The sequence below is a fragment of the Cavia porcellus genome, unplaced genomic scaffold (assembly GCF_034190915.1).
Source record: "Cavia porcellus strain 051 isolate PalLab524CR breed Dunkin Hartley unplaced genomic scaffold, mCavPor4.1 scaffold_32, whole genome shotgun sequence".
NCBI lineage: Eukaryota > Metazoa > Chordata > Mammalia > Rodentia > Caviidae > Cavia > Cavia porcellus.
Window position 1 is genome coordinate 15842711 of NW_026947515.1, and position 27820 is coordinate 15870530.

General features: G+C 41.5%; 1 protein-coding gene across 1 annotated transcript in view; it reads left to right on the plus strand.

The window, feature by feature from the left end:
- The window catches only part of Pitpnc1 (phosphatidylinositol transfer protein cytoplasmic 1), a 269794-nt gene extending 247852 nt beyond the window's left edge, over nt 1–21942 (plus strand). The window contains exons 8-9 of the mRNA XM_013148395.3: nt 1686–1749; nt 17062–21942. Coding sequence (XP_013003849.1) covers nt 1686–1749; nt 17062–17375 — 378 coding nt within the window. The 3' untranslated portion in view covers nt 17376–21942. The remainder of the gene's footprint in view (nt 1–1685; nt 1750–17061) is intronic.
- Nucleotides 21943–27820: the final 5878 nt, after the last annotated feature.

The following is a 27820-nucleotide window of genomic DNA, read 5'->3' on the forward strand; positions in this document are numbered from 1 at the left end:
CTATAGCCAAATAAGTTGTTAATAAATAAATTAATTGTTTCCAAATAAATTGAAGCGGTCCTCACACCCGGCAAACACCCCTGCTGTTGGCAGAGCGATTACTAATAAGTGTCTGGCGGAGAGAAGCATTTACCTGGGTTTAAAGTGTCAGGGCTGCCTTTCTCTGAACACCTTTGTTTGTGGAGGTTTTTTGTTTTTGTCTTTGTCTTTGTTTTTTGGATTTTTGGTTTTGTTTTGTTTTTTAAAGAATCTATTGACAGTTAAAGGGAAAGAAATGTTCGAAAGTAAGCCCTTAGCACATTATTGAATTCTTGTTTCCAGCCAACAGCTGTGTTGTGCTTTAATGTAACGGGGTGTATTTATGGGTGCCTCGATGCTGTTCTTTTGATTTCCATGAATCTGACACACTCAGCACACAAGTGTGTACCCCTTCAGTGTGTTTCCTTCTTCAGAACCCTCAAAGCCTCACCAGACATCCGGAGGCCTGGAGGAGTAAACACTTCATTATAAATATTTCCTTTGTCCACAAATTAAAATCCTTCATTGATTGAAACATGCTGGAACCTTCCATGAGAGAGTTTTGACAGTTACTGGGTTTGTTTGGCAAGAACGTTAAGGGAGACTCTGTGTATCCAAGAACGTAAAAAGGGATATTTATACAGGACAAAAAAGATAGCATGAGGTAAAGGCACATGAGCTGGATTACACACATACACACGTGGTGTATATTGTTTACCTGGGCCTCCTGTTGCCATTATGTGTCCCTATAAGAAACAATTTCAGCTGGTGTGATGATGCATGCCTATAATCCCGGCACTTGGGAGGCTGAGACAGGAGGATCATTGTGAGTTCAAGACCAGCCTGGGCTACAAAGTGAGTTCAAGGCCAGCCTGAACTGCATTGTGAAACCCTAACTCAAAAAAGACAGAAAAAGAAAAAAAGAAACAATTTCATTCCCTTTGTCTCCAGTGAAGCTTATCATTCCTATTATGTTCTATTCTAGTTCAGGTCTCTTATTTCATCTCTTTCAGTAATAGCTGACTAAACTGCTTTTTTTCCAACCATTACATGAAAGTCAAGCCTAGAAGGCTATTAACTTATCTCATATAACATATGACAGTTTACTTTTGAGTCAACTATATTAATATTTAGGATACTTCATCAGTGAAGAGGGAATGTTAAACGCTCTTTGCTCAGAAATGACTTGGGCCTTCATGCTAAGATACATCCCCAGCCCCTCCTTTTTAAGTTATAAGTCTTCCTAAGGCTCTAAATTGAGAGAAAGCATTCTCAAGTCCCAACACTTATGACCTCTTAGCACCAGCAAGACACACACCCTTCTACAATGGAAAAGTACATCCCATTCCAATTAAAGAGAAATGAAAAATCTCAAGGTGATTAGCCTAGAGAGCCATTCAGATTTTTGCTGTATGACCGTCAAGTTGTTGTCATTAGTTTGTACACCCCCTGGTTTAACTCAAATAAGGTCAAAGGACTAATGTATGGGCAGCTTATGCGAGCAGTGGAGAGAGATGGGCCAAGCCCACACAGCATTTTTGCCCGTCCTTAGGGACAGCCAGAGGGGTTGAGAAATAATAACTTCCAAGAGTTTCAGAGTTGGGAAAAACCCAGTTTCCAAACAGTTGTTCAACGTGGTATGATTTCAACTTCCATTTACTTTGCAGGTTGTCCGAGACATTCTGCTGATTGGACATCGCCAAGCTTTCGCATGGGTTGATGAGTGGTATGGTAAGTCCACTTCCCCAAAATAACTTGTAGAACAATTTCATAACATGTTGACTTGGGCTTTCGGTCCTTCTGGCTTCAACTGCTACCTAGGAAGACAGCCACAAAGGCAGATTACTGCTTCCTGTATGGGAACTAGCCCTGTCCGTGAGGCATAATAAAAATGTAATTATAGAAGCTGGATCTAAAATAGCCACAGAGCTACTGACTAAGTAGGACTTCGGTATGTTTGATGCTCGGATAGTTGATATGCGGGGCTCTATCATTCTCTGTTGGGTGGATTTCAAACCCATTCTAATTTATCCCAGACTTTAGTTCGAGATCAAAGCTGCCTGAAGCATCAAGTAAAAGCAGTCTTTTGATTCAGAGGACACTTAGAACAATCCCTTACCAAATACACAGAGCTCTACGAGTGTTCCAGGACGAGCAGAGGTGAAACACTGTGCTCCATTAATTCTAACTGGAACAACTTTCCTGGCTTTTGTTTTTTTAATGAAATGGGAAGAGTTAAGTTCTGCACATCGCCAGTACATGAAAATGAGGTTTGCCACACTCTATGATGGGTAGACCTCTTTCCCCGGAACCCTCAGCACCACCATTCTGTCCGCTTGACTCTTGTGTTCCCAGCTTTAGTCATAAGGACAGATAGCTGTCCTTGGCTATAAATAGAAATAAACACACCCCGTGGATGACTTAGGTTAGATCTGATTTTCAGGTCGGTTGTCATGAAATGCTCTCCTCCTTGGCCTTTTCCTAAGTCACATTAAATTCATTCTAAGCATTGTATTTTGGTCCTTTTAAATCATTATGCCACTATTTCCCTTGCCGTTCTTACCAGGAAGTATCTAGTTTAAAGAGAAAAAACATGTCAAGAAGAAAGCACGAAGACAGTGGTGGTCATTAACGTTGGCGACTGTTTCTGAGCCGTAGTTTTAAAGGCAGAGTTCTGTAGACTGTGGGCTTTTTGTTTTGCTTGTTTTTCTCAGTTTTCCCAGATCTATACCTTCTGAAAAATACATGCCTCTTCCTGGGCTTGTCCAAATGCAAGTTATCTATTTTTCTCTCTAATTAAATGCCCCAGGATGCCACCCTAATGGGCAAGTTGTCATGCAACCCTAGTATACCTAAGACCTCTCTATTTGTGCCATCTTTTATGAGGCAGGTAGACAGAGTTTGCTGTGATTCCTCTGATCCTTAAACAAGTATTTCTGGGTGTTTTTTCTAGCAAACTGTTCTTAGGTTTTCAGGGGGTAGCATAGACTCAAAAAAAAAAATAAAATAAAAATGAGTGAAGAATTTCTGGCCTCTCCTGTCTTGGACTCATGATGGTTTCCTCATTACCAATACCAAGGAACTACCAAAAAGATATTCAAAGGATAATAGACTTGAACTGATAGAAATTTAGTAAGAGGACAAGCACCTACCACTATGAGGACCAAGATACAGATAGGTTTCTCTCCAGTGCCAAATGCCACTGAGGGCTTTTCAAAGAAGGTAACATCAAAAGGACAAGCAGACTCTGACCATGAGGTCAAAACATGTTGAGGCTGTTCATCAAGAAAAGAGGCCTTATAAGCAGGCAGTTGTGAGTTTGATCCCCGATACCGATAAAAAGGAAAAAGACAAAAAAAAAAAAGAAAAAAGAAAAGAGGCCTTGGTTAGAGACAGACCTAGAAAAGAAAAAATATGTGTGTGCACCTGGAAAGTGAATGGCTGGGTACAGAGGGTGGGGCCTAATTATTCCCTATCTCAGCTGAGCTGGGCAAGGAAGCGATGCTCACCTAGCATGTGCAAGGTCGTGGGTTCAAGCCCTGGCACTAGAGAGAAACAGAGACAAATTCTCCAATTATTATAGGGGACTAAATCTAGAATAACAATGAAAGATCTCCAAGGGGAGACTGGTGAGACTGTCAACGGAACACGTGAAGACAGTTATCAACCCAAGGAATCTATTGATCCAGGAGTCCTTTCTATGCTGGCAGAGGTGATGCAGGCCTATAATCCCAGCACTTAAGGAGACTGAGGCAGGAGTATCACGAGTTGGAGCCCAGCCTGGGAAACTTAGCAAATTTGCAAGATCATGTCTCAAAATAAAAATTAAAGCAAAATAAAAAGGGCCAGAGGTGTAGACCAGGGTGATGGCCTTAGAGCCTATATGTTAGTGTTAAAAAGAGTATAGCTTGGGGCTGGGGATTTAGCTCAGTGGCATAAGCACCTGTCTTGCAAGCAGACGGTCATGAGTTCGATCCCCGGTACCAATAAAAACATTAAAAAAAAAAAAAGAGTATAGCTTTAGCATATGTAGATCATCAGGTTACCTTGTACACCTGTATCCACCACCATAGCCCCAACTAAAACAGGCAGCCTTTCCCTGAGCAGGGGTCTGACACCTACACCAAGTTTCCTGTGAGCTTCTTCTTGCTGAGCTGAGCTAGCAAGCAACACAGTGGCTCCTTAGTACCTGAGACATACATTCAGGAACCAAATGAAGGCAAACATCCGCTGCCCACAGGGTGGGTGTCTTCTTAGCCACTTGTTCAGGGTCCCTGTTACCAAGGCCGGTGTCCACCGGATAATCCTTCCATTTGGGTAACCCTGAATTGGTTGATTTTTCTTTGGCCCATACAGGCCCAAAGAGGCTCTTGTTAGCAAACATGGAAAAGGTTCAAAGTAAAGAAACCCTTGCTGGTAGCTAAAACTTATTGCCCTGGTTCTCCAGATGAGGTATTTGCTAGAAATGCATATTCCCAGGCCCCCACTCCAAACTTGCTGACTCAGAAACTTGGGGGTGAGGGGTCAGACCAAGCTTTCTATGTCTTAAAGTGCCCTCCAGATGATTCTGAAAGTCTAGCTTGTAGCTTGGGCTGTAAACTAGATAGGAATGCAAAGGTAGTTTAGTTAATTCAGTCCAAATAGGGTAATCTAAGAAATCATAGATGTCTTCGGGGCCAGCTGCTAAACTCTAATGCCTTGTGACAATTAGAGAAAAGCAGCCCTTGTAAACAGATGGATTAGGGATGGAGGTGCTCCTTCTGGGCAGAGTCAGTGGATGCTCTGGACTGGGGACAGAACTGAGCCCCATTTACCTGCTCAGCTTGTGTTCATTCAGTGCACACACCATATACCCTGCTGCACCGTCCACAGCAGTCCTGGTTCCTAATTACTCACCACCTCCTGTGCTTAAATCAGTCCAGAGAAGAGCCAGGCAAGGGGGCTCATGCCTGTAATCCCAGCACTTGGGAAAGCTGAGGTAGGAGGATGAGACCCTGGCTCAAAAGAGTGAGAGAGAGAGACAGAAAGACAGAAGATATTGTAGGGGAGGGTGATCTTTTCTCCCCCAAGGATTATTTTTGCATTGCTTCTGAGTTCCAGCATTGAGCTGTCACAGAACTATTTCCCTAAACAGATTTTATTCTGTTCGTGTTCACTGTGCAGCATAACTGTTTCCATGTTGGAGAAGTTGAGTTTGTCTTTCAAAGCCCAGATTGGTCTTTATCCGTGAGCCTTGGGTCTCTGCATGACTAGAACAGTAATCAGAGAAGGAGCAGCACATTTCAGAAGATGGGGTGAGAGGGATGGTGGATAAAAATAGCCAGCCCAGCTTCACAAAAGCATGGTTTGCTTCACACATCTGACAGTATCTTGAAAGAGGAGCACTCAAGATTGCCAGAGGGCACCTGTGACTGAATGGAATCTCATAAATGTGTTTGAAAACTTGGCTCTTCCCCCAAAAAGTATGAGACAGGGTGAGTTCTGACTGACAGAGATGAAAAGGTCTCATGAAAGTGACTTAGAAATCAGCCTGGAGTTCCTATAACAGGCACAAAAATGAGGAAAGCAAGAAGTGTGCTAGGGACTGGCCTTAGCTGGCGAGTTCATCCAGCCAGCATCTTCCAGAGGACGCGTATTTCCTGAAATACGGCTTTCAGTGCCAGGGCTCTCTGGCCACGCTTTACATGTGTGTGCTTAAGCTCATTTTCCTAAGGAGAGAACTTGGAGCGTTCCATCAGAATTTCAAAGGAATCTATGAATCCTCCTCTTCTATCTCCATTAAGAAAAAAAAGATCCTATAGATTATAGTTAAGGAGGGCCAGGGATTTAGCTCAGGGGCATAAGCATCTGTTTGGCAAATGCAAGGCTGTGAGTTTGACCCCTGGTACCAAAAAAAAGGGTACCTAAAGATTTTTGTAAAAAACATGTATCAAACCAGTGATGTTAGGCTGGACATGGTGGCTCAGACCTATAATCCCAGCACTTGGGAAGCAGAGGCAGGAGGATCACCACAGGCTCAAGGCCAGCTTGGGCTACATGTGAGTTCAAGGCTAGCCTGGACTACATAATTAGACCTTGTTTCAAAAAACTAAATAATAATAAACTAATGATACTTCCGAAAGAATGGCCACCATTTTGCCAGAGGTAAAGGAATATCCAACTCTAACTCACAGTTTCTGGATCCTCCCTGACCCACTTGCTCAAAACTTTAGATTTGATTTAGAATGAGATTTAAAAAAAAGGGTTTCTGTTTTGGCTGAGGAGCCTGGAAGTGGAGGGATATTTGTAGAAGGAAGTAAAATATAATGTGCCATTGAATGGGTCACTGGAGCGTGTGAGACTTTCCTTTTTAAAATTTTAGCTGCTCCAACTGTGTAACATAATGAAGGAAAATTCAAGCCCGCAGATGCTTTGTTCCAGACCATTTGTAATATGTTGTGTGTTCAACTGATTTGTATCCTCAGGGCCTTTCACAGATACCATCTCACCTCCTCCTTCAATGAAATCAACTTGCTTTCTTTAAAACTAAAATGACTAGGAGCTGGGCAGGGATACAGGCCTGTGATCCCAGCTATTCTGGAGGCCGAGGCAGGGAGATTGCAAGTTAAAGGCCAACACAGGACAAGTCAGGAAACTGTTTCAGAAGATGAAAAGGCGGAGCTGTAGCTTAGCACTCCCTGGGGTCAGTCCCCAGGACCACAAAATAATAAAATGACCGGCCAGAAGGTGACACAGTGCATCAGCTTAGCGCAAGGGTCCTGGGTTCAACCCTCAGCACCACAAGACATGTAAAATTGTTGCAAGAAAGTTGCCACCATAAACAAAGTTAAAAGCCAAGGAGAAAATGTTTGCAACATACAGAGTTAAAAGAGGGTTGAGGCAGGAGGATGGCTGTGAGTCCAAGGCCAGCCTGAACTGCAGAGCGAGACCCTGATTCAAAAAGACCTTAAAAGGAAGGAAGGAAAAAGAAAGAAAGAAAGAAAGAAAGAAAGAAAGAAAGAAAGAAAGAAAGAAAGAAAGATGAATGGTTGGTATCTATGACATATCAAGAAGTCTTTCAATTGGAAATCTAATACCTCAGTAGAAAAGTTTCTTTTTAATGAATAAATCAAACAAAAATAAATAAATAAATCATATAAGAAATGCAAATGACTAATAAGCTTAGGACCAATTATAAGGAACATAAAGAAAAAAAAAACAGTAAGTTATTACATTTATCTGATTTAAGAGACCAGTAATACCCAGTTCTGAGTATAAAATGATAAAGTAAAAAATATGTTATTAAAATGATAGGTACCAATAACTTATGACACACTGCAAATAATGTATGACATACTTCTAGAAATGTATTCTTAAATATTTATACTCACTGGGCAGGGTGGTGCACACCCATAATCCCAGCACTCAGGAGGCTACGACAGGAGTGCTGCAAGTTTGAGGCCAACCTAGGTTATATAATGAGTTCAAGGCCAGCCTGAATTACAAAGGGAAAAAAGAACATTAGAAGAAGAGGAAGAGGAAGAAGAAGAAGAAGAAGAAAAAGAAGAAGAAGAAAAGAAGAAATAATACATGTGCTCATAAATATAGATATAAAGCAATTTTACATGGTAGTGTTTATAAAAGTTAAAAATTAGTTTTAGTGACAAGTTATGTCATGTACAGGTACAAATTCTCTTGATGAATGTGATCATTATATATACCTAAAATATAGCAACAAGTATGATTGGGGAAAAAATTAGTTTCAGTATAAATATCTATTCACAGGCCTATGGTAAAGGGAGTTACGATGCACCCATGCTGTGAATATTGTGTGCAACAGGTATAAAGGACAAAGTGGTAGTTCTGTGTGTACTAATATAGAAATATGGCTGGGCGTGGTGGCACACGCCTGTAACCTCAGCACTTGGGAGACTGAGGCAGGAGGGTCTTTGAGAGTTCAAGACCAGCCTGGGCTACAAAGTGAGTTCAAGGCCAGCCTGAAATGCATAGTGAGATCCTGTCTCAAAAAGACAAAAAAAAAAGTACATTTACCATTAGGACAAAAAATAAGGCAAAACTACTTAACAGTCTGCCATAGTAACAAAATATGTAAATAACGAAGACTCCATGTGTTTGGGTGTTAACAGACTGCATGTGCTACTATACTTAACAGATACTTTATAGAATGATTGATTATCTCCCAGCATATCTCTGAGCCTCTTAACAGTGATTATCTCCAGGAGAAGTAATGGGATTGGTGACAGAGATTAAAAGGAATTAAACACTGTGTGTAATCCAATACTGTTTGAATTATTTTTATGGGACATAATTCATGCATTACTGGAGTGACTGAATAAATGTCTTTTTTTTTTTTTTTTTTTTTTTTTTTTTTTTGTCTTTTCCCTTTTTATCAGTACCGGGGATCAAACTCACGAATGCCTGCTTGCAAAGCAGGCACATATGCCACTGAGCTAAGCCCCAGCCCATGACTGAATAAATGAATAATGATTTAAACTATATTTTATTTTTTAAGAAGATGCAGTGGTTAAATCAATGTAAGACCATGCTTGAAAAACACTTTGCGCTTTAGTGTAAGTCTTGACTTCATAGTTTAGAAAACCTAAGAAGGCTTGCAGGTCCACGGAAGGAACCAGACATCTTCCCACAGTGGGGGAAGGTTGTCGTCAGCCTCATGGGGCGTGTCCTTCATGTCCCAGGGTACATACTAAATGAGGATATGTCACCCCTCCCCTGCAGGACAGCAAGAGAAAGAAAGAAGTAGTGGCCTTTGGAGAGGTCAAGGAAAGGAAATTTTGCCTCCATGAGGTACAATGAGGTGGGAACTCATATCCCTAGAATGCTTTCTGGGCACTGACTCCGTCAATGAACCTCTGATAGCCACGTCTCAAAGATACCAGGTGCACGCACCTTATCAGAAGAACTGATTCCAACACTTTCAGTTATCTCCAGTGTTTCTGTTTATTTAGGAAGCTTTGATTCATGAAACTTCACTAAAGAAAAGCAAACTACAGGCCAGATGTGGTAGTACATATCTATAATCCCAACATTCCAGAGGGTGAGGCAGGAAGATCACCACAAGTTTCAGGCCAACCTGAGCTACATAGTGAACTCAAGGTCAGCGTAAACTACAGACTGAGACCCTGTCTCAAAAAAAAAAAAGAAATTATGACTTTCAAAATCTGTAAATTGAGTTGATCATTTACCAATTAACTTGTAAAATAATGAACATAGGATTCCTTTCATGAAGAGGTTCTCTGATACAATGTAGCCATTCTTTTGCTACAAGCAAAGCAGCCTGGACCTAAATTGTTAGAAGTCACTCTGATCGTGGAACATCATGGAAACAGGTCATCTTTGAGAGTATAACCTGTCGTTGACCATATGTAGCTGAATTTTCTAAGAAGTTGATTCATATATAGATTTTGAGGATATTGTATGTTACCAAATCAAGATACAATGAATTTCACTGAATAACCTCAACAGAAATATTTTCACTTGGTTGGGAGGGCTCTAAATTTACAGAGGTATATATATATATATATATTTTTTTTTTTTTTTTTTTTTTTTGAGATGGGGTCTCACTATGCAGTTCAGGCTGGCCTTGAGCTCACTTTGTAGCACAGGCTGGTCTCGAACAGGCAGTGATCCTCCCACCTCAGCCTCCCGAGTGCTGGGATTACAGGCATGAGCCAGCATGCCCGGCATTACAGAGGTATATTGAAAATGTTTATTTTATCACCATATACACTTATGGTATGTGAAGATATTTCAGAATTTAAACCAAAAAAATTATTTTCAATTTCATCAGGGACCATAATCATCATCTGTTAGTAGAGCTACTCAACTAAAAATGATCATCTTTGTGTGTGTGTGTGTGTGTGTGTGTGTGTGTTTCTGAGGGTCGAGCCCTGGGCCTTGTAAATACAAGGCAAGTATTCAACACTGAGCGACACACTCAGCTGCAGTCCTGAAATTTTGTTTCTTAACTCTTCATTTAAAAAGGAGGGAGGTAGGGGAGAAGCAGCAGGGATTTAGCTCAGTGGCACTGCGCCTGCTCAGCAAATGCAAGGTCCTGAGTTTGATCCCCAGTACCCGGGCTGGGGATTTAGCTCAGCAGGCATAAGGGCCTGCCTTGCAAGCGCATGGTGGTGAGTTTGATCCCCGGTACCAATGAAAAGTAAGAAAATTTTTTAAAAAAGCTGATCCCCAGTACCAAATAAAATAAAAGGCTGAGGTAGGAGCATTGCCACAAGTTCGAGACCAGCCTGGACTACATAGTGAGTTCAAGACAAGCCTGAACTACATAATGAGACCCTGATTCAAAAACAAAAACGTGGGGTTATTTTTCTAAAGTGACCTGAAAGTTTTCCCTTACCAGTTCCTAATTGATGATATCCATATTCTAATGACTCAAAATAGTAGATTTTAAATAATGGATTATTTCCATAAATAATCCATATTCAGTGTAAAAAAAATTGGAAGAAAAGTTAAATACACCAAACAGAAAGGAAATTAAAATTATCTGCCATTCTAACTCCTGAAAATAATCACTGCTAAGATTTGAAATATCTGCTTGCAGCGTTTGTTAATGTAGGTGATGATTTTCTAACTGAAATCATGTATGTGCAAGTTTGAACTTTGGTTTTTTATTTGACATTATATCAAGCGTATCTGTTTCTAGCAGTAGTAAATACTTCTTCATTTTTAATGACTGTGTAATGTTATCAGTTCCTCGAGTTGTTTTTAATTTTTCATTATTATGAACAAGGCAGTAATGAACATCTTTGCTGTTAAACCCTTTTTCACTTCCATAAAATTGATATATCTTTGAAATCCCATAGTCACACTGCTTAGGTTCCTCTGTTACCATTAAGCTAATTAAAAATAAAGACTGATTTCTGCTGGGATTCAGTAGAGCAATAAAACTAAGACTCCTCTGTTTTTGTTTTCTAAATTGTCTGATAATATATGAAGGGAGAAATAGCTTTAGATTTTAAACTTCTAGCTAGAAGTGGTATGTCAGTATTCATCCCGGGTACTTTTGTGTATTAAAGAAATTTAATAATCAGCCATTGAAATGAAAATGAGTGTATCAAAGAATGTGTTGTCGTTGTTAACTAAGATGTTTGTTCTAACCATAAGGCAGCATCCCTTACTGCTTTTCAGTTTCCTTGGTTCTCTAACAGAAAAGCATGCTCTTTGCTCGGCCAGGCTGCTGCTTAGCGTTCTTGATACTTCCATTGCTTACAGACGGATTGTTGATTGATAACTTCAGGGCGGGAGGGGATCATCAGCTAAATAAGACAGCACAGGTCTGGCTTCAGAGCCATCTGGGCCACAGATCACACAGTTCAGTCATGAGCCCCACCCCGCCTGCCCTTTGGAAATGAGGAAGCCCTCATATGACACATGGATTGATATAAAAAGACATCAGACCACATGATGCAACAAATACTTAAGGAAAACGTCCAACTGTGACCACCCAACGCAGATCCTCCACCAAGCCGATCAGTGATCGAGGTGGCAGGTGACATGTAGTTAACTTCTGCAGACAGCAATAGAAAACTGCCCATCTGGGAAAACTGTTGCTAACATGTTGCAAAATAACCAAGGGTTGGGTCGCAGGGTAGGGAATAAAATGAAGGAAAAATTAAAGTAAGAGTAATGATCAATGTTTTGCATCTCACATACCTAAATCAAATTAGTTCTGTGTTTCAGCTTTTTCTCAGTTTGATTACGACAGGAGTTCTAGCCTGGGCACTATTGACATTTTGGATCTGATCCTGCTTTACCTGGGGCTGGGGTCCTTACCTTATGGAATGTTTTATAGTGTCTCTAGCCCCTACCCACCAGACAGAGACCAGTAGATCCCTTCTGCAGTTATGACAATCAAAAGTGTCAGAGAATTGTCCCCTGGCAAGAACCACTGGATTAAGAGATCATTATCCTGAATTACTGAAAAACTGCAGACTCGGGCCCCAAAGCATGTCATGTGCCATTTTATTTATAGAGCAGTGTGGGTGGGAGTATGCCAGCCATCCTCAAGCTGCTAGGCTAGACTTGAAGTGTAGTCCCGTACTCTCTCTGACATCATGTATTCTGCAAAAATCCCTCTCTGTGTGACAGTTGCACCAAATCTCATTTATACCAGTGAACATCATGGTCAGCCTCCTACATCCTGTCTCTTACAATAGCAATGAAAGTGTCCCTTCTGTTGTTGAATGCATTAATTTAAAGAACCTCTAAGTGTGTCTGGCAAGGTATGTGAAGGTAAGTATCAAACCAAATAAACCTGACCCTCCCCAAAGGGATCTTCTAACGAAGCTTTAGGAGATCTCAGGCTGTGCGCTGCCCACACGCTACTACTGAGTACCACCGAAACCACTTTACAAGAATCACCCCTAAATATTTTCCACTCTTCTGTGTTCTGAGTCTATTTTGACTTAACCTCCTAGCGCTCACTCCCCCTTGGCTGTTTTAGCTAACTTTATGACCTCCTCTTCATAAAGTTAGTCCGCCCTCTGCTTTTTTAAACCTCCTTGGCTACTGCTGAGCTCCCATCTCTCTCTAAAGTCTCCCCGTTAAAGTTTGCATTTAATAACGGAAGTTGCCACCATCTTGACCTCTTTCAGATATGACAATGGATGATGTTCGGGAATACGAGAAAAACATGCATGAACAAACCAACATAAAAGTTTGCAATCAGCATTCCTCCACTGTGGATGACATAGAGAGCCATGCCCAAACAAGTGTATGTAGAATTTTTCAAACATGTTGCCCACCCTGTCCGAAAGAAACCCATAAACTGATCTTTGAAATACGCAAACCTTCCTTTCCTGGCTTTCTCCAAAAACGCCATTCCCTAGAAGCAGTGGGCGAAGGCGCTGAGCTGCTCTAAGGCAGACAGCATCACCTCTGTTTTCTAGACCTTTCTGTCCTTTAAAACTGTTTGACTTGGGTTTTTTTTGTTTTGGTCTGGTTTTTATCATAAAACCAAGAACATGGAGAGTGGAAACATGTTTTGGTCCTAGTAAAATGGCCTCTGCAAACCATCGAAGAGCACAGAAGTGAAAACGGGCATCATATGTCAACTAGAACAACATGTCAGTGACTTTGCAAAACATAGCTAACACTCACTTGTTCATTCAAGGGTGGCTTCTGGCTCATCTGCTATTTTAGGTTCCTTTATGTGTGTTTTGAAACGCTTCCTAGGGCTTTGAATAACTGTTTTACCCAGTTGGTTCTTTTTTACTTAGGGTAATCTCAAGATAGAGCGGCAGTCTGTAAACACGCAGACCGAGCAGGCAAGTGGTGATGAGCTGGGAATGCTCCAGGCTGCAAAGTGGATTCAGCCTGGGACTTAGCAAAAGCCTCAGCCCCTTAGGTTATCTAGTCACACACTGGAAACTGACAGCTGACTGTATGGTTCGTGCCAGCATTTTAAATATAGCTGTCTCCCTGGGTGTGGTGGGACATACCTGTGATCCCAGCACTGTGGAATCAGAGACAGAAAGATCACAAGTTTGAATGCAGACTAAGTGACTTAGTGACTTTATGAGAACCTGTCTCAAAATTTAAAAAAAATAAAGGACTGGGGATGTAGCTCAGTGCAAAGGCCCTGGGTTCAACCCCCAGTTACAATAAATAAATAAATAACTCTCAAACATTCATGCTAATGAAGAGGAGAAACAGTTAACAAATGAAAGACTCAATCACCAAATCATGTAGACCTTCAGCCAGAGCTGGGATCACTTTGGGTTCCAGTTTGAGTTCTCCAGTCTTCAACCCAGACACCAGAGTAATGCATATTAGGCTTTTTAAGAATCAAGAATGTAGTTGTAGAAAACTTAAAGGGGGCTGGGTGTTGTAGATGGCTGCTTTAGAATTGTGAAGACTTTCTGGCCGCACTTGGGAAAGTTTCAGTTTCTAGAGCATGTGTCTTGGCACGCACCCTGCAAGGCTCAGGCACCGTCCTTGGATGCATGGACTCCCCTGGTGGCCCCAACCCCTCCCCCTAAGGTTGCTTGCTGGGATTGGATTTGTAGGAAGCTACCTAAAGGGATTTCTCATTACACACAGCCATTCTGATAAGGTTGCCACCTCCTGTCTCCCTGTTCTAAAGTTAAAAGTGTGCTTTAAGTAAAGTGTTCTAAATTTCCATCACTTTCACTGATCTGTTCTTTTAGGAATGTTAGATGCCGGTTCCCCCTCAGCCACTTAGGAAAGCCGCACACTATAAAGGTGACAAAGGAAGCCACGTGGAAGGAGGAAACACCGCATGGCAAAGGGCACTAAACACAGTGATTTTCTTATTCCCAGTTCTTAAAGCCTGCAGCTTTAAGACTCTTTGCTTGGCTTTCAGTTTTGATGATGATGATGAAGTCAGCTCACTATGCAGGAGGAGAGACCCTGGGTACTTATGTCCCACCCCTCGGGAGGCCTCACGCATCCTCTGGCTGCAAATCATGATTGTTCCCATGACTTCGGCATGAGAAATGTTCTTCCCTTGAAAAGTTATGCACAGTAGTTATTTTGGGTGCTTGTGACAGTTGCCTTATTCTTTGGAATTTCATGAAATTGGGGATCATTTATTTTTCCACAATCTTTCTTCTATCACAATGAAAAACAGTTCCAACCAAGAGGCTGCAATGTATCACAAAAACTGCATGTTAAGTCATCAGCCTAAGCAAGAGTAAATTGGACAGGAAGTACAAAATTAATGTCCATGAACACAGCAATGTGGAAATATCAGTCTGATTTTCAGGGGAGAGGTTTCAAAGCCTTTAAGGAAGGGAAATTATAAGAGACTCAGGAAAGGTGTAGAAAATCAAAATTCTGTGTTTTGGATGATTTCTGCCCCCTGCTGGATGCAGGGAACAAAGCAACATATTCTGCCACTTCTTTAGAAAAAAGATTTTATTGTAGAAAAACATGTGATAATTCAATTTACTAAAATTTTTCTGAAAGTGTCGACCTTGTTTCAAGGTTAATGCATCATTTTAAAAATTCGATCTAAGCCAGGTGTGGTGCCACATGCCTTTACTCCCAGCACTGGGGAGGCTGAAGCAGGAAGACTGGCCCTGCAAGTTTGAGGCCAACCTGAGCTACATAGTGAGTCAAGGCCAGACTTACAGAGTGAGACCCTATCTCAAAAAACAAAAAGTAAATACATTAATTAATTAAATAAAATTTGTTCTGATTTCTTAGCTTGTTTAATAGTCTTAATATTTTCTGAAAGTGGTTCATTATAATACAAATTTTCTTGATATAGTTTGTATTTTGCATTATATCAACAGTTGTAATTTTTTAAACTCCCCTTTGTTTAAAAAAAATTTCCCCTTCAGGAAATTTTGGTTGTTATTCACAAGGAAATCTTACAGATTTCATTTTATGAAAAAAAAATGTTTCTGGTTCATTCAGTATTATAAAGCCTAATGATTAATACTGTATCATGAATGTTCATTTCACACTTAATATTTCCAAAGTGGCTGTGTTATCACATGACAGTTTAGCCATGCATTGTCATCTAAGAAAATCTGAACTACTAAGTATATGGCAGTGGACAAGAAAGAATGAAAAGCAGGTCTCTGGAAGCCAAAATAGATGTAGGAAATCCATCGGCAGCAGAGTTCACGTTTTACTCTGGAGCCCTTAAGCCTTCACTCCGCTTGTTCTAGTAAACCAGTGCCTGCTCTTTTCCGCTTCTGGTAAATGAAAATGGTAAAGGACACTAGAACTAGCCACAGTGACAGTAATTAATAATAACCAGGATAATGCAGTTTCTGAGCTACAGAGCCTGAGACGGAAGTCCAGCTGGATTCTTGCACAATGATCAGTATATTTTCAACTGATTCTGTGTTAAAGGTAGTTAAATATATATAATTAGCTAAATATACTAGGGAAAAGTTTACAGTTTTTAAATGTTTTTATCCCATCACTTAAGAACACTTCAAGTGTTTGGAAAACCTACATGACCTGGCAATACCTATTATAAGAGACATTACTGATTTATTTGTTGAATTCTAAATAACGATTTTTTTTTCTCTTGAAAATTTTTCACACATTAAATGATCCTCTCTTTTCATTCTCTGTTCTTTTTCTTTTAAGTTGCTTTGAGAAATGGCTTTATTTTCTTGGCTGTAGAATAATCATTAGAGTTTTGGTTCTTACCATCATCTGTTTTAAAATGAATTAAAACACAGCATCTGAACAAACTCAGGGTGAATACAGTCAGGAAACCAGGAACAGCAGAATCTTGGCGCCCCTTTGGAAGGCAAAAAGTAATTTACTACGTAAGAAGGTAGCGTGTTAAAAAATGCTGTTGGGCTGGGGATTTAGCTCAGTGGTATGAGTGCCTGCCTGGCAGGCTCAAGGTCATGAGTTCAATCCCTGGTCCCCCAAAAAATCAAAACCAAACCAAACAATATACTCTGAGCATTATGACCGAGCATGGTAGCTCATGCCTGTAATCCCAGCACTTGGGAGGCTGAAGCAGGAGGATTGTTGAGACTTCGAGATCAACCTGGGCTACAAAGTGAGCTCAGGGTCAGCCTGAACTGCATAGAGACCCTGTCTCAAAAAGACAAAAAAAAAGCTACTGATTTGTCTGATTTTATCCTACAAAGGTACTGTCTGTGACCTAAAGTCAGCAATAACATGGATATATGTCGTCATTTCAGAGCCATGGATTGCTTTAATTACCTTCTCCTTATGAAAGAGATAACCAGAGCTAAAGTACTCCATGCCTTACCAACAATCAAACCCACGCTCACACACACGTTCCCCAGGCCTACATCTATCTACACTCTCCTATTTAAGTCTTTATTCAGAATATTTAAACTACTCACTGAAGAGTGTTTCTTAGGAGCTCTTGGGTGGTTTCCTAAGGGAATGTTTTCTTCAGGGGCATGCCTCAGGAGGAAGGACTTACTGGCTCCTTCCAGTGGTGACCTCCCCATAGATCCTGTAAGGACAGGTGTAGTGACGCACCCTCCTGTATCCTTGTAAGTCAGGACTCATTTTTCTTTGTTTTTCCCTTTAAAGACATGACAATGGATGACGTCCGCGAATTTGAACGAGCCACTCAGGAAGCCACCAACAAGAAGATCGGCGTTTTCCCTCCTGCGATTTCTATCTCCAGCATCCCCCTGCTGCCCTCCGTGCGCAGCGCCCCGTCCAGCGCGCCGTCCACACCCCTGTCCACAGATGCACCCGAATTTCTGTCTGTTCCCAGAGATCGGCCCCGGAAAAAGTCTGCTCCAGAAACTCTCACCCTTCCAGACCCCGAGAAAAAAGCCACCTTGAATTTACCTGGCGTATACTCTTCTGATAAGCCATGTCGGCCCAAGTCAGAGTAACCTCCTATGAATATCTCACGGGGTTTTATATTTTCGTTTGGGGTTCTGTTTTTGGTTGTTGAAGGAATCTTCTGGTGTAGGAAAGGATTGCCTCGTTGCTCAGACATGTCCCTTTGATCTCCAAGTGTGCATGTGGTTAAGTAACTTCACAAATAGTACGAATCCCTAAGTATGTCTCACAGCATCGTGGTAGATGTAAGACTTGCAAAACAACAAGGAATCTTCTATAGGCACCACCGTCAGCCAGGGTGAAAGCATTTGTTGGGGTTGGCGTGGACTTCGAGGGTGAATCTAGGGAAGTTTACGGCATCTTTGCCAGGTGTGCTGACATAGTGAAGGCTCCTCCTTCCCTTCAAACCTGAAATTCTCAAAAATACTCTCAGGCGTCATGTATCTAATCATTAAATTGTGAACTGCTGACCACCAATACTTGAATACCAATGGTTACTGAGATTCCTATTTTGGTTAGTCTGACTCAGGATTTGGGGCCAACTTAAACTCTTTAAATTTTTGAAAATTTTAATTATCAATCTATAAAGGCTCCAAGTGCAATTAATAACTTATGTATGCCTTCCACAAAATTTAATAAATATTCCACTTGTATCTGTCTTTTAATAGCTGTACCCCCTTGTGCCCTTGTGGCCTCAGAAATCTTCAAGAATTGCACGAGTGATTATGACCATAAGTGATTTATTCAGAATGGCTTAGTTTAGAGACCAAGATGCCCAGGTGAGACAAACATCTCTTTCCTCTACAGGTACCAACCAACACTGACTAGACAGATTCCGGCATCCTTTAAGATTTCTCAGAGCTTGCAATTAACTGAATAGAACTCACTAACAGTTTGCACATTTGAAGAAGTTCAAGAATAGAATACACTCACTGGGCTTTAACACTGTCAGAATATCTGGTGTGTGAATCATGAAAAAGAGAATTATCTCCAGGTCCCCTCCTGGCTCTACTCTTAGAGACATCCAGACCTACCCGGGGTGAGTTGCTGCTACCAGACTGTAGAGAAGACTGCCATTCTGTTTCTCCTTCCTTGAAATCCCAACAGTGGGGGCTGGGTTGTGGCTCAGTAGTAGAGCACTTGAGCTTGTGGAAGGCCCTGGGTTCAACCTCCTGCACTGCACCCAAAAAATGAAAGAAATTCAAATTTTGGAAGTGGGCATGATGGTGCACAGCTGTAAGCCCAGCACTTGGGAGGCTGAGCCAGGAGGATCACTGTGAGTTCAAGGCCAGCCTAGACTGTGTAGTGAGTTCAAGGCCAATAGGAACTACCTAGCAAGACCCTGTCTAAAAAACAAAAACAAAAACCCACAAACATTGGGAATATTGTGGAAATCAAGTAAATACTGCCACGTGGGAAGAGAATGAGAAAAATTGCTGACTCTTGTTTATAAAAAAGGGGGGTATTAATAACAAATGTCCCTTTGCCTTGCTTTCCTTTTGGCAAGTAGTGGGAATGCAAGATTAGAATCAAGGTTGACAGAAGGTAAGATCTTTCATCAGAGTGACAGAGAAGAGACTCTCCTGTGGTCTAAAGAGAGAAATCTGTCGTGATTGCACCTCACTGCCTTTAAACACGGAAGGGAGAGCAAGCAGAGTCTCAGCCCTGACACTGTCCTTCGAGACGAGGAAAACGAGATAACTGGGCATCTCCAGGGCCCGTGCCCTACCCAGCCAGCCTTCCTGGCCATAGCCTCCAACCTCAGGAAATGGACCTTCCCAAAACACAGATTCCAAAGGAAACCAAACCAACCAAGGAGCGTGTGCTCCTATCCTCAGCCCCTCCGCCAGGGGGCGCTGCCTGCCCCGCCCAGCGCTCAGCACCCCGTGTAGTCTTTCAGGTCGAAACACTCTCCAAGGTGCCGGCGCTGGACCCAGGAGCCCAGCACCAAAGTGTTCCGAGAGTCTCCATCATTTCCTTCACCTATATATAGATCGGCATTTAGCTTACAAGGCAAACAGACCCTGTACTCAAAGGAAACCGGTTGCATATAGCTTAGATCAACCCTACGCCTTTTACTGATGGATGATAGTACCGTAGTAAGACGCCTTCTTTGCATGGTATGGAAGCATGAATTTGCTTGTAAGAAAATTTAATCTTTTATCAACCCCCTTGAACTCAGTGGCTCCCTCTCCGTGCACTAGGACTTTTCATGAGAATGTTTGGCTCTAGAAAGCAAAATTCTCCTTTCAGAAACCCTGGAGAGCGTGTATGTAATTGCTTACCATTTGCAAGCTGAAATCAGGGTAGGGATGGGATCGTCATTTTCACGTAGAACAAACTTATTTGGTGCAGCTTGTTGACATATCTGGCTCCTAGTTTTTCCATGGACACCACTATTGTTTTCCTCTTTTCATGAAATGGCTTTTGCTGTCAAGGTCAACAATTCCATGTTTTAGCTACGTTCTGATTTCATTTTATGAGTTTCATTACTTTTATAGCCAGTATAATACCACAGACATCAATTGCAAAGCAACCCATGACAGTGTAATTGCTAACCCACGAATATGTGCTCTTTAAGTGTGTCTAGTTTTTCTGTCTACATGTGGTCCGTGAGCATTAGGGGACACGGGTGCAGATATTCCTTTAGCTGCTTTGAATATTTAATCCTCATCACAAGACAGACAACTTCAGCGTCTTACACATCTTGGTTTCCAGCTCTCATTCACTTTCTCCATACATGAATTTGTTATCGAGGGGCACAAGCCTGCAATGAATGTGTATATATAACATTAATAATTCTTATCAGGATGGAAATTAAATGGTTGCATGACAGAAATTTAAGAGAAACCAAGCAGAAACTTGAATTTGCTAAGCATGTTTGAGGAAAAATAGAATCCTTAACTCAGTGCCTCGGTCTGCAGCTCTCAGCTTTGTTCACCAAAATTGTATTATACCTGTATATATATATAAATATAGTGTAGTGGGTCATACACCATCGGTTTTAAGTATCTGGTAGCCAAGTTAAAATAGGTAATCCATAGGCTAATACATACGTCCATCCTTCTTCATCTCTGATGTTAGCAGAAACCATCAAAATGATCACGAGCTTTGTCACTCAGGAGGATTTCAAACGGTCCCTGTGCTTTTCGTTGGCTCTACTGTAGCATTCTCGCTTTGGCTGTGTCTTCCTGGGATAAGAAGGTCTCTTACCGCATAACCTTTGTCAGAAGTCACCTGTGAAGACCATTCCACTTTTGAGCTATAGTAAAATGAAGCAAAGAAAAAAAAAAAAGATAACAAAGAGGCTGTGACATGTTTAGTTGTCGCTATTAGAACTAAAACAATATGAGTTTATTGGTGAACTAATTTACAAACCCTCCTATTAGGGTTTGGCATCTATACATGAGAAAGCAGTTTTAATTTATTTAGAGGTTGATATTAGCCATGTTTTGGTTGTGAAAATAAGTAGCATAGTTGAGCTATGGAATGAAGAAACTTCAAGATCCAGCAGTGCTCCCAAAAGTAATTATGTGGTTTTATTTCAAGGCACTGTAACAAACTGAACCCAGAGACTAGGTTGTGACACATCTTGATGAATCATTTTTCAGTGAAAGGTTCAGGATGAATGTGTTTCTAAGTTGTACTTTCTTTTTAGGCTGGGGATGCAGCTCAGTGGTAGAGTGCTCGCCTAGCATGTGCCCCAAGTTTGATCTCAGCATAGCAAAATAAAAAATAATCCTACTTTATGGCTCAGACAACAGAGTGATAGGTGACTGGCTGGCCTGGGTCAATAGGAATTTTATTTTTGAGAAGGGAGAGAATATAACTGACTCTATATAAAATGTATAACCAGATAATCCAATAAAGGAAAACTATGTGATTTTAGTGCTTCTGGTCACCTGACTCAGAGGGCTAGGTAACAGTTGGCATCTGAGCCATGGTTGTTGAAATTAAGGGGGAAAAAAATCCTGTGTAGTGGCTGAAACTTGATTATCAATAAACTGCTTTCAGCTGTGCACTCTTGCTGAAACAAGCATCAGGTAACAGCAGCGCTGGTGTGCTGGGGGGAAACATCTGGGCGCTTCCCTGTTCTATTCCCTTCAGAATAATCTGTTTGCATTTGAAATGAAACTGTTGAAGCTTCATAAGAGTTAGTGCAAGAGGAGAATGTGGATCTGCTGAGAGCTTTTCAGATGCTATTATTAATTGTCATGTTGCTACGATGTGAACAGATGTTTGGGGGTTTTGTTTTTAAAGTCCTGCCTGTTGGGTTGGCAGTCTCTCTGTAGCACCACAGAGACAAGAGGTTCTTTGAGTTGATCTTATCCCTATGTCATTGCTGTGTAGCTTTAAGTGTAATTTGTAGCATTTACGTTTCAAACTGGGCTCTTGATTGGTTAAGTTAGTCCCAACACCACTGCCACTGCCGAAGGACCAAGCGTCGGAGCGCCCGGTGTTACAGAGGACCAGCGGAGTGAGCCATCACATACGCCCTCCTTCTGTGTCATTTTCTGGCTGTACTGTGTCGTTCCCCCGTCCCAGTTATTTATTATTGTTAATAACTTACCTTTTCTTACATTCTGTTGTAAATAAAGTACAAAGCAGTCTTTCCAAGTGTAGGCTCCTCTCTCTCCTCAGCCAATCTCAAGGGAACGTTGGCCACAGTGAACTTGCAGGTGGACGGGAAGATATGGAGGAAGAAGAAACAAGCCAATGTCTGGGCGTGGTGCCTCGCACCTGTAATCTCAGCGCTTGGGAGGCTGAGGCAGGCATATCACCGTGAGTTCAAGACCAGCCTCACTACACAGTGAGACCACTCCTCAAAGAGAACAAAACACACACACACACTGAAAACTTCCCCCAAGTCACATATTAATTCAATTAACTAGAACATGTTTGCTTTTGCAGTTCTGACTTCACCATTATTACCCCCAATCTGCCTTTCAATTCTCTGTACAAAGCACAAACTTCCCACACACAGCAGCAAGCTGACTTTCAGCCTGCGATCTTATGTATAGCACGATGGGTGCTTGTTCCTGGGGCTAAACTGTTGTTAAATATTTGGGTGCTTAATGTTAAGTATATAAATGTTTGTAACACCCCCGACCCTATTGCCTAGCACAATTTAATCAAAGCATGATCTCAGTGAGTACAACTCACACTTCTCAACAATCACATTTTGTTTTTTCCAAATTGGTACCCGGGATCAAACTCACGACCTTGTGCTTGCCAGGCAGATGCTTATGCCGCTGAGCTAAATCCCCAGCCTCAAACAGTCACATTCTTCTAAAATCATCCTTATTTCCCTCCATTCCACTTGGCATCTCTCCCCAAACCCTGGCCTTGGTGCTGGGAATGAACCCCAGGTCACACACGATACGCACTTGTTGTACTGCTGAGCTATATCACCTGGCAACTTGGGTTTTCTTTGTCAGAGCCACCACGCCTTGGCCTCAAGTACAAGATACATCACGTGTTCCTTCTCCAAGCCCTAATTTTGAAATCTCAATACAGAAAAATGTAACTATCAGGTTGGAACAACAATGAGCCGTGTGAGCATACAGAAATTCGGGGATGTGTGTGCTTCACGCAGTGTGGTGGATCCTGGCAAACCCAGTGTGCAGGTTTGCAGACTTTCTGCTTTCTGTACTGGTCCTGAGAGCTTGTGTACCCATAAATTCTCCCCCTCCCATGCTGTGCGAACTAATAAGATATCCCACCCAAACTCAGGTATTTCCCTATTGCCCTGCTTTTGAAAAAGTTGAGGACAGGCTAGTACTTTGCCTGAATGCCCTTGCTTGGTTCCCCGCATTGAGGAATTGAGCTAACACATAGGCACAGAAGTCAGATGTGGCCTCAGGACCTGTGAAATCCTGACATGCTGTGGCAATGTGAAGGGGTTGAATTAAGCACCTAGATTTTAAGGGCTATGTGATTTTTGCTTAAATATAAGTACCTGCACAGGAGACAGACACAAAATACATGCGTTTCCTTTTACTTGATAACATTTTATTTTTCCAACTGTAAAATTGGTTGGACTTATTCATGCATCTTCCCCCACATCTGGACTTAGAAACTTACAGTTGGAAACAAGAGATTATCACAAGTAGCTCTGTGTGTGTGTGTGTGTGTGTGTGTGTGTGTGTGTGTGTATTGAGACAGAGTCAGTGTAGTTCGGGATGGACTTGACTCACTACGTAGCCCAGGCTGGCCTTGAATTCCCAGTGATCCTCCTGCCTCAGTCTCTCAAGCACACAGCTATCACAAGTGTGCACCAACAAGCAGTTTTTTGAAACAAGATTAATTTACTGAATTTGTTACAAACTTTCCCTTTGAATCATTTCTTTTTGTAGCTCTTTTCTATTTTGTATTTTGAGACAAGGTCTCACTAACTGGGTGTGTTACTCTTTTCTCATTGTTGAGGCAAAATACCCAACAACCAAAGTTAAAGGAGGAAGGGTTTCTTGAGCTCACAGTTTATGGAGGTTTCAGTCCATACTTGTCTGGCTCCGAGGCAATGTGGCATGGCTTAGGAGCAACATTCATGGCAGTGGAAAAAAAAGCAGCACAGACAACAGGGAAGGAGCGAGAGAAGACTTTGTATTTGGCCACATCCACCCGCCCGAGGATAAGGGTAGCGCTCACATCCATAATCCCAGCACTAGACAATGAATCGGTCACAAACCCTAGATCAGCACTCATGAGGCTTTCAGGGGACATCCAGACACAAAGCGTAACACTGAGTCACTATGTTGGCCAGTCAAGCTCCAATCTTTCCACATCAGACTCCCAGGGTGTGGCTTTACAGGCATGTAGCACTGCGCCCACCTTTTGTCTTTCTTAGCTGTCTGTCTGGCATCTTACCCTTTTTGCCTCACCAAGTTGAGAGAGTGGCATTCACTGCAAGCTCCCTAAAACGTGGGACCTCTTTCAATATAAGAGTATTTTGACTGCTGACAGTAGGGGGCGGAGGCAGTCAAATCTGGACTTCTGTGAATTTTAAATCATTCCAAAATAACTTTCCAGTTCCCAAGGGATTCTCCCTGCAAGCAGAGGCAGTTTACTGTGCTCATTAACCTCCAGAGAATTGTTTTGAGCCCTTCAGCATATCCAGAGCAAATTAAAGATAGCCGGCTGCTTCCGCATGCAGATGTGATTGAAGCCCCTCGCCAGTGCTAGGAGTATATTCTGTTGCTTCTCTGAACACCACTCAGAAATTTAGAAAGATTTCTACAAGGTTGAATTTTCCCAACATCATCTTGAAGTTTCTCTGTTTCTTTGCAGTTTTTGAAATCCATGATATAAACTCAAGGTTGTGATAACTCACCATTGTCACTTATTTTAGAATTTGTTCTCTTGAGACCAGGATTATAGTTCACTCACAGAATACTCACACAGCATGCACAAGGCCCTGGATTCAATGCTCTGCACATTTTAAAAATTTATTTATTTTTATTTATTTATTGAGATGAGATTTCACTGTGCAGTTCAGGCTGGCCTTAAATTCACTTTGTAGCTGAGGCTAGTCTTGAACTATTAGTGATCCTCCTGCCTCAGCCTCCCAGGTGCTGGGATTACAAGCATGTGCCATCACATCTGGCACCCTGCACATTAAAAAAAAAAAAAGAATTTGCCATTTCTTTTGAGGAGCATAATTGAAGGATACATGTCTTTCTACAGAATGTTTTCATGATTTTGAATGCTACTAACACCTTTCCAGGGCTGGGGAATAGCTCAGTGGTGGGGCCCTTTCCTAGCATGCAAGAAGCCCTGGATAGGGCCTGGGGATTTAGCTCAACGGTATAAGCACCTGCCTTGCAAGCAGGCAGTCGTGAGTTTGATCCCCGGTACCAATAAAAATGAAAAAGACAAAAAAAAAAAAAGAAGCCCTGGATTTAGACAGGCATAGTAGCTCAAACCTCCAATCCTGGCACTCTTGAGGCTGAGGCAGGAGGATTGTTGTGAGTTCAAGACCAGCCTAGCCTAAAAAGTAAGCTCAGGGCCAGCCTGAACTGCATAGAGAGACCCTGTTTCAAAAAGACAAAAAAAAAAAAAAAAAAGAAGCAGCCCTGGATTTGATCCCCAGCACCAAAATAAATATGTATATACATACATACTTTGCTTTTGGTACATGATAATAGTTACTGTTTTTCATAGCTATGTAATAGTCAACTGAGTTGAAACCCATAAGTTACTTAAATATTCCCTTATTACTTAGCATTTATGTTTTCTGAATTTCATCATTATTAGCATAGTTTATATGGGTTTTTCTAAACTATTTGTTTTGAATAAATTTCCAGAAATGATTTACTGGGTCAAAGGATGTTTTTGTGACTTTGGATACTTATTGCCAAAATCTCCTCCAAAGAAAATTGTACCAATTTACAATTCTACTGGCCACAAATAAACGAGAGCATGTGTCTTTTCAAACAAGTATGTGTACTTTTACCAACACACTCTTCTCAACAGGTTAAGCAGTTGCTGGTATCCAAGTGCCACACGTGCCCTTTGCTGGTTTAAGATATTACTCTTCATGTGACAAGGAGAGAGTTAAGCCACAAAGACGTACCACGGTTCCTATAAATGATCTATACTTTTTCTAACTTCCTAAATTGCAGAAACTGGATACTAAGGCAAAAAAAGAAAGAAAGAAAAAAGCCTCCCTTGAACATAAAGAGCTGCATTTAACTGAATAAACAAACATCAATTCTAAGTCATTTTGTTCCCAAGCTTTTAGTGTTAACAAAAGCTGAATATCTTTACTCGCACATTTCCAGAAAATCACCATATTAAGCACTGACTAGTTGTGGGAGTTTGTTAACCAAGACAGAATCAGAGTAAAGAGTACAGCTCACAGTTATCTTAGGGTTTGTGGTTGCCTGATTAGAGTGGAATCTTGGTAAGGACAAAGCAGAATTCTTCAGCATTTGAGTCTTTTTGTCTTGCAGCACTGAGGATCAAACCTAGTCCAGGAGAATGCTGGGTAAGCGCTCTTACCACTGGGCCACAGCCTCAAGCCAGAATTCTTCCTAATCCTTCCACTTAACTTTTGGAAGGAAGTTTGAACTAGAGTGCATGTGTGTCCCAAAGAAAAGCGTGATGGCGTACCCCTGTAATACCAGCACTCGGGAAGCTGAGGAATGCGTTTCATTGCAAATTTGAGATGAGCCTGGGTTACACAGTGAGCCCAAGGTCAGCCTGAACTGCATAGTGAGACCCTGTCTCAAAAAAAAGATTAAAAAAAAAAAATGTATGTAACAGCCCGTAAAACCTTCTCTCCTGAGCCGAGTGGGCACAATCCCCAAGGGGTAGAGAATTCTCCATAGGGGAAGCACAATGGCCATCCCAAACATAATAAGGGTGGGGTATAAAACTGACCCACAATGGATCCCTGGTACCAAAAAAAAACAAAAATTGACCCTCCAGTTAGTTTGGAATACGACTGTTTCCAAACTTCCCAAGGCCCCTAGATTTCCACTTTGTAAATCAAAGAAAAGATTTCATTGAGGGAAAGTCATCTCAATTATTTTTTTCTGCTGTAACATCATTGTCATAACTCTCAAACACTTTCTGACTACTTATGTACAGGTCAGTTACAGACTAACTGTAGGTCAGTTACAGAATAACTGCCAACAAAACCCAATGAAAATAGTTACTGAGTTATTTACGGACTATGTTCTGTAATACACAGAACATAAAATCTACCTTACAGACAATTTTAAGTGCATGACACAACAACATTACGTATATTCGCAATGTTACACAACTATCACGACTGTTTCCGGAATTTTCTCATCCTCCCGAACATGAAGAATGTGTCTACCCATTAAATACAACATATCAAAGGAAAACACTGATCCCACTCTTACCCTCAGCCCCCAACAGCCTCCATTCTGCTGCCTTCTCTAGGAATTTGCCTATTTTAGGTGCCTCATGAAGGTGGCATCATAGCATTTGTCTTTGGTGTTTGGCTTATTTCACTAAACACAATGTTTTCAAGTTTCATCTGTGTTATCACAGGTATCAATTATTTCAAAGACATTTCATGAGGGGAATATATGAGCCAACAAAAATAGATAAAACCTACTATGTGCTGCATTCATAAAGAGACATTTACTAATTAGTAGAATTTTCTAATGTTGTGTACTGAGCAAGCCACATCACCCTGGCCCCTCGTGTGTGTAACAACATTCCCCAAAATAGCAAGTGGCATATATTAAATCTGAATAGCAGGAATATAAGAGTAAGATTGCCATTTGTTTGTTCGTTTGTTGGGCATTTGGTTTGGTTTGGTTTGACTGTTTGAGACAGGGTTTCACTATATAGTGCAGACTGGCCTTGAACTCACTATGTAGTCCAGGCTGGCTTTGAACTCACATAGCAATCCTCCTGCCGCAGCCTCCCAGCTGCTGGGATTACAGGCGTGTGCCACCATGCCCAGCAAGACTGAAGGCTGTCAGTCTCTTGAGGATACTGCACTCTATGCACCTCT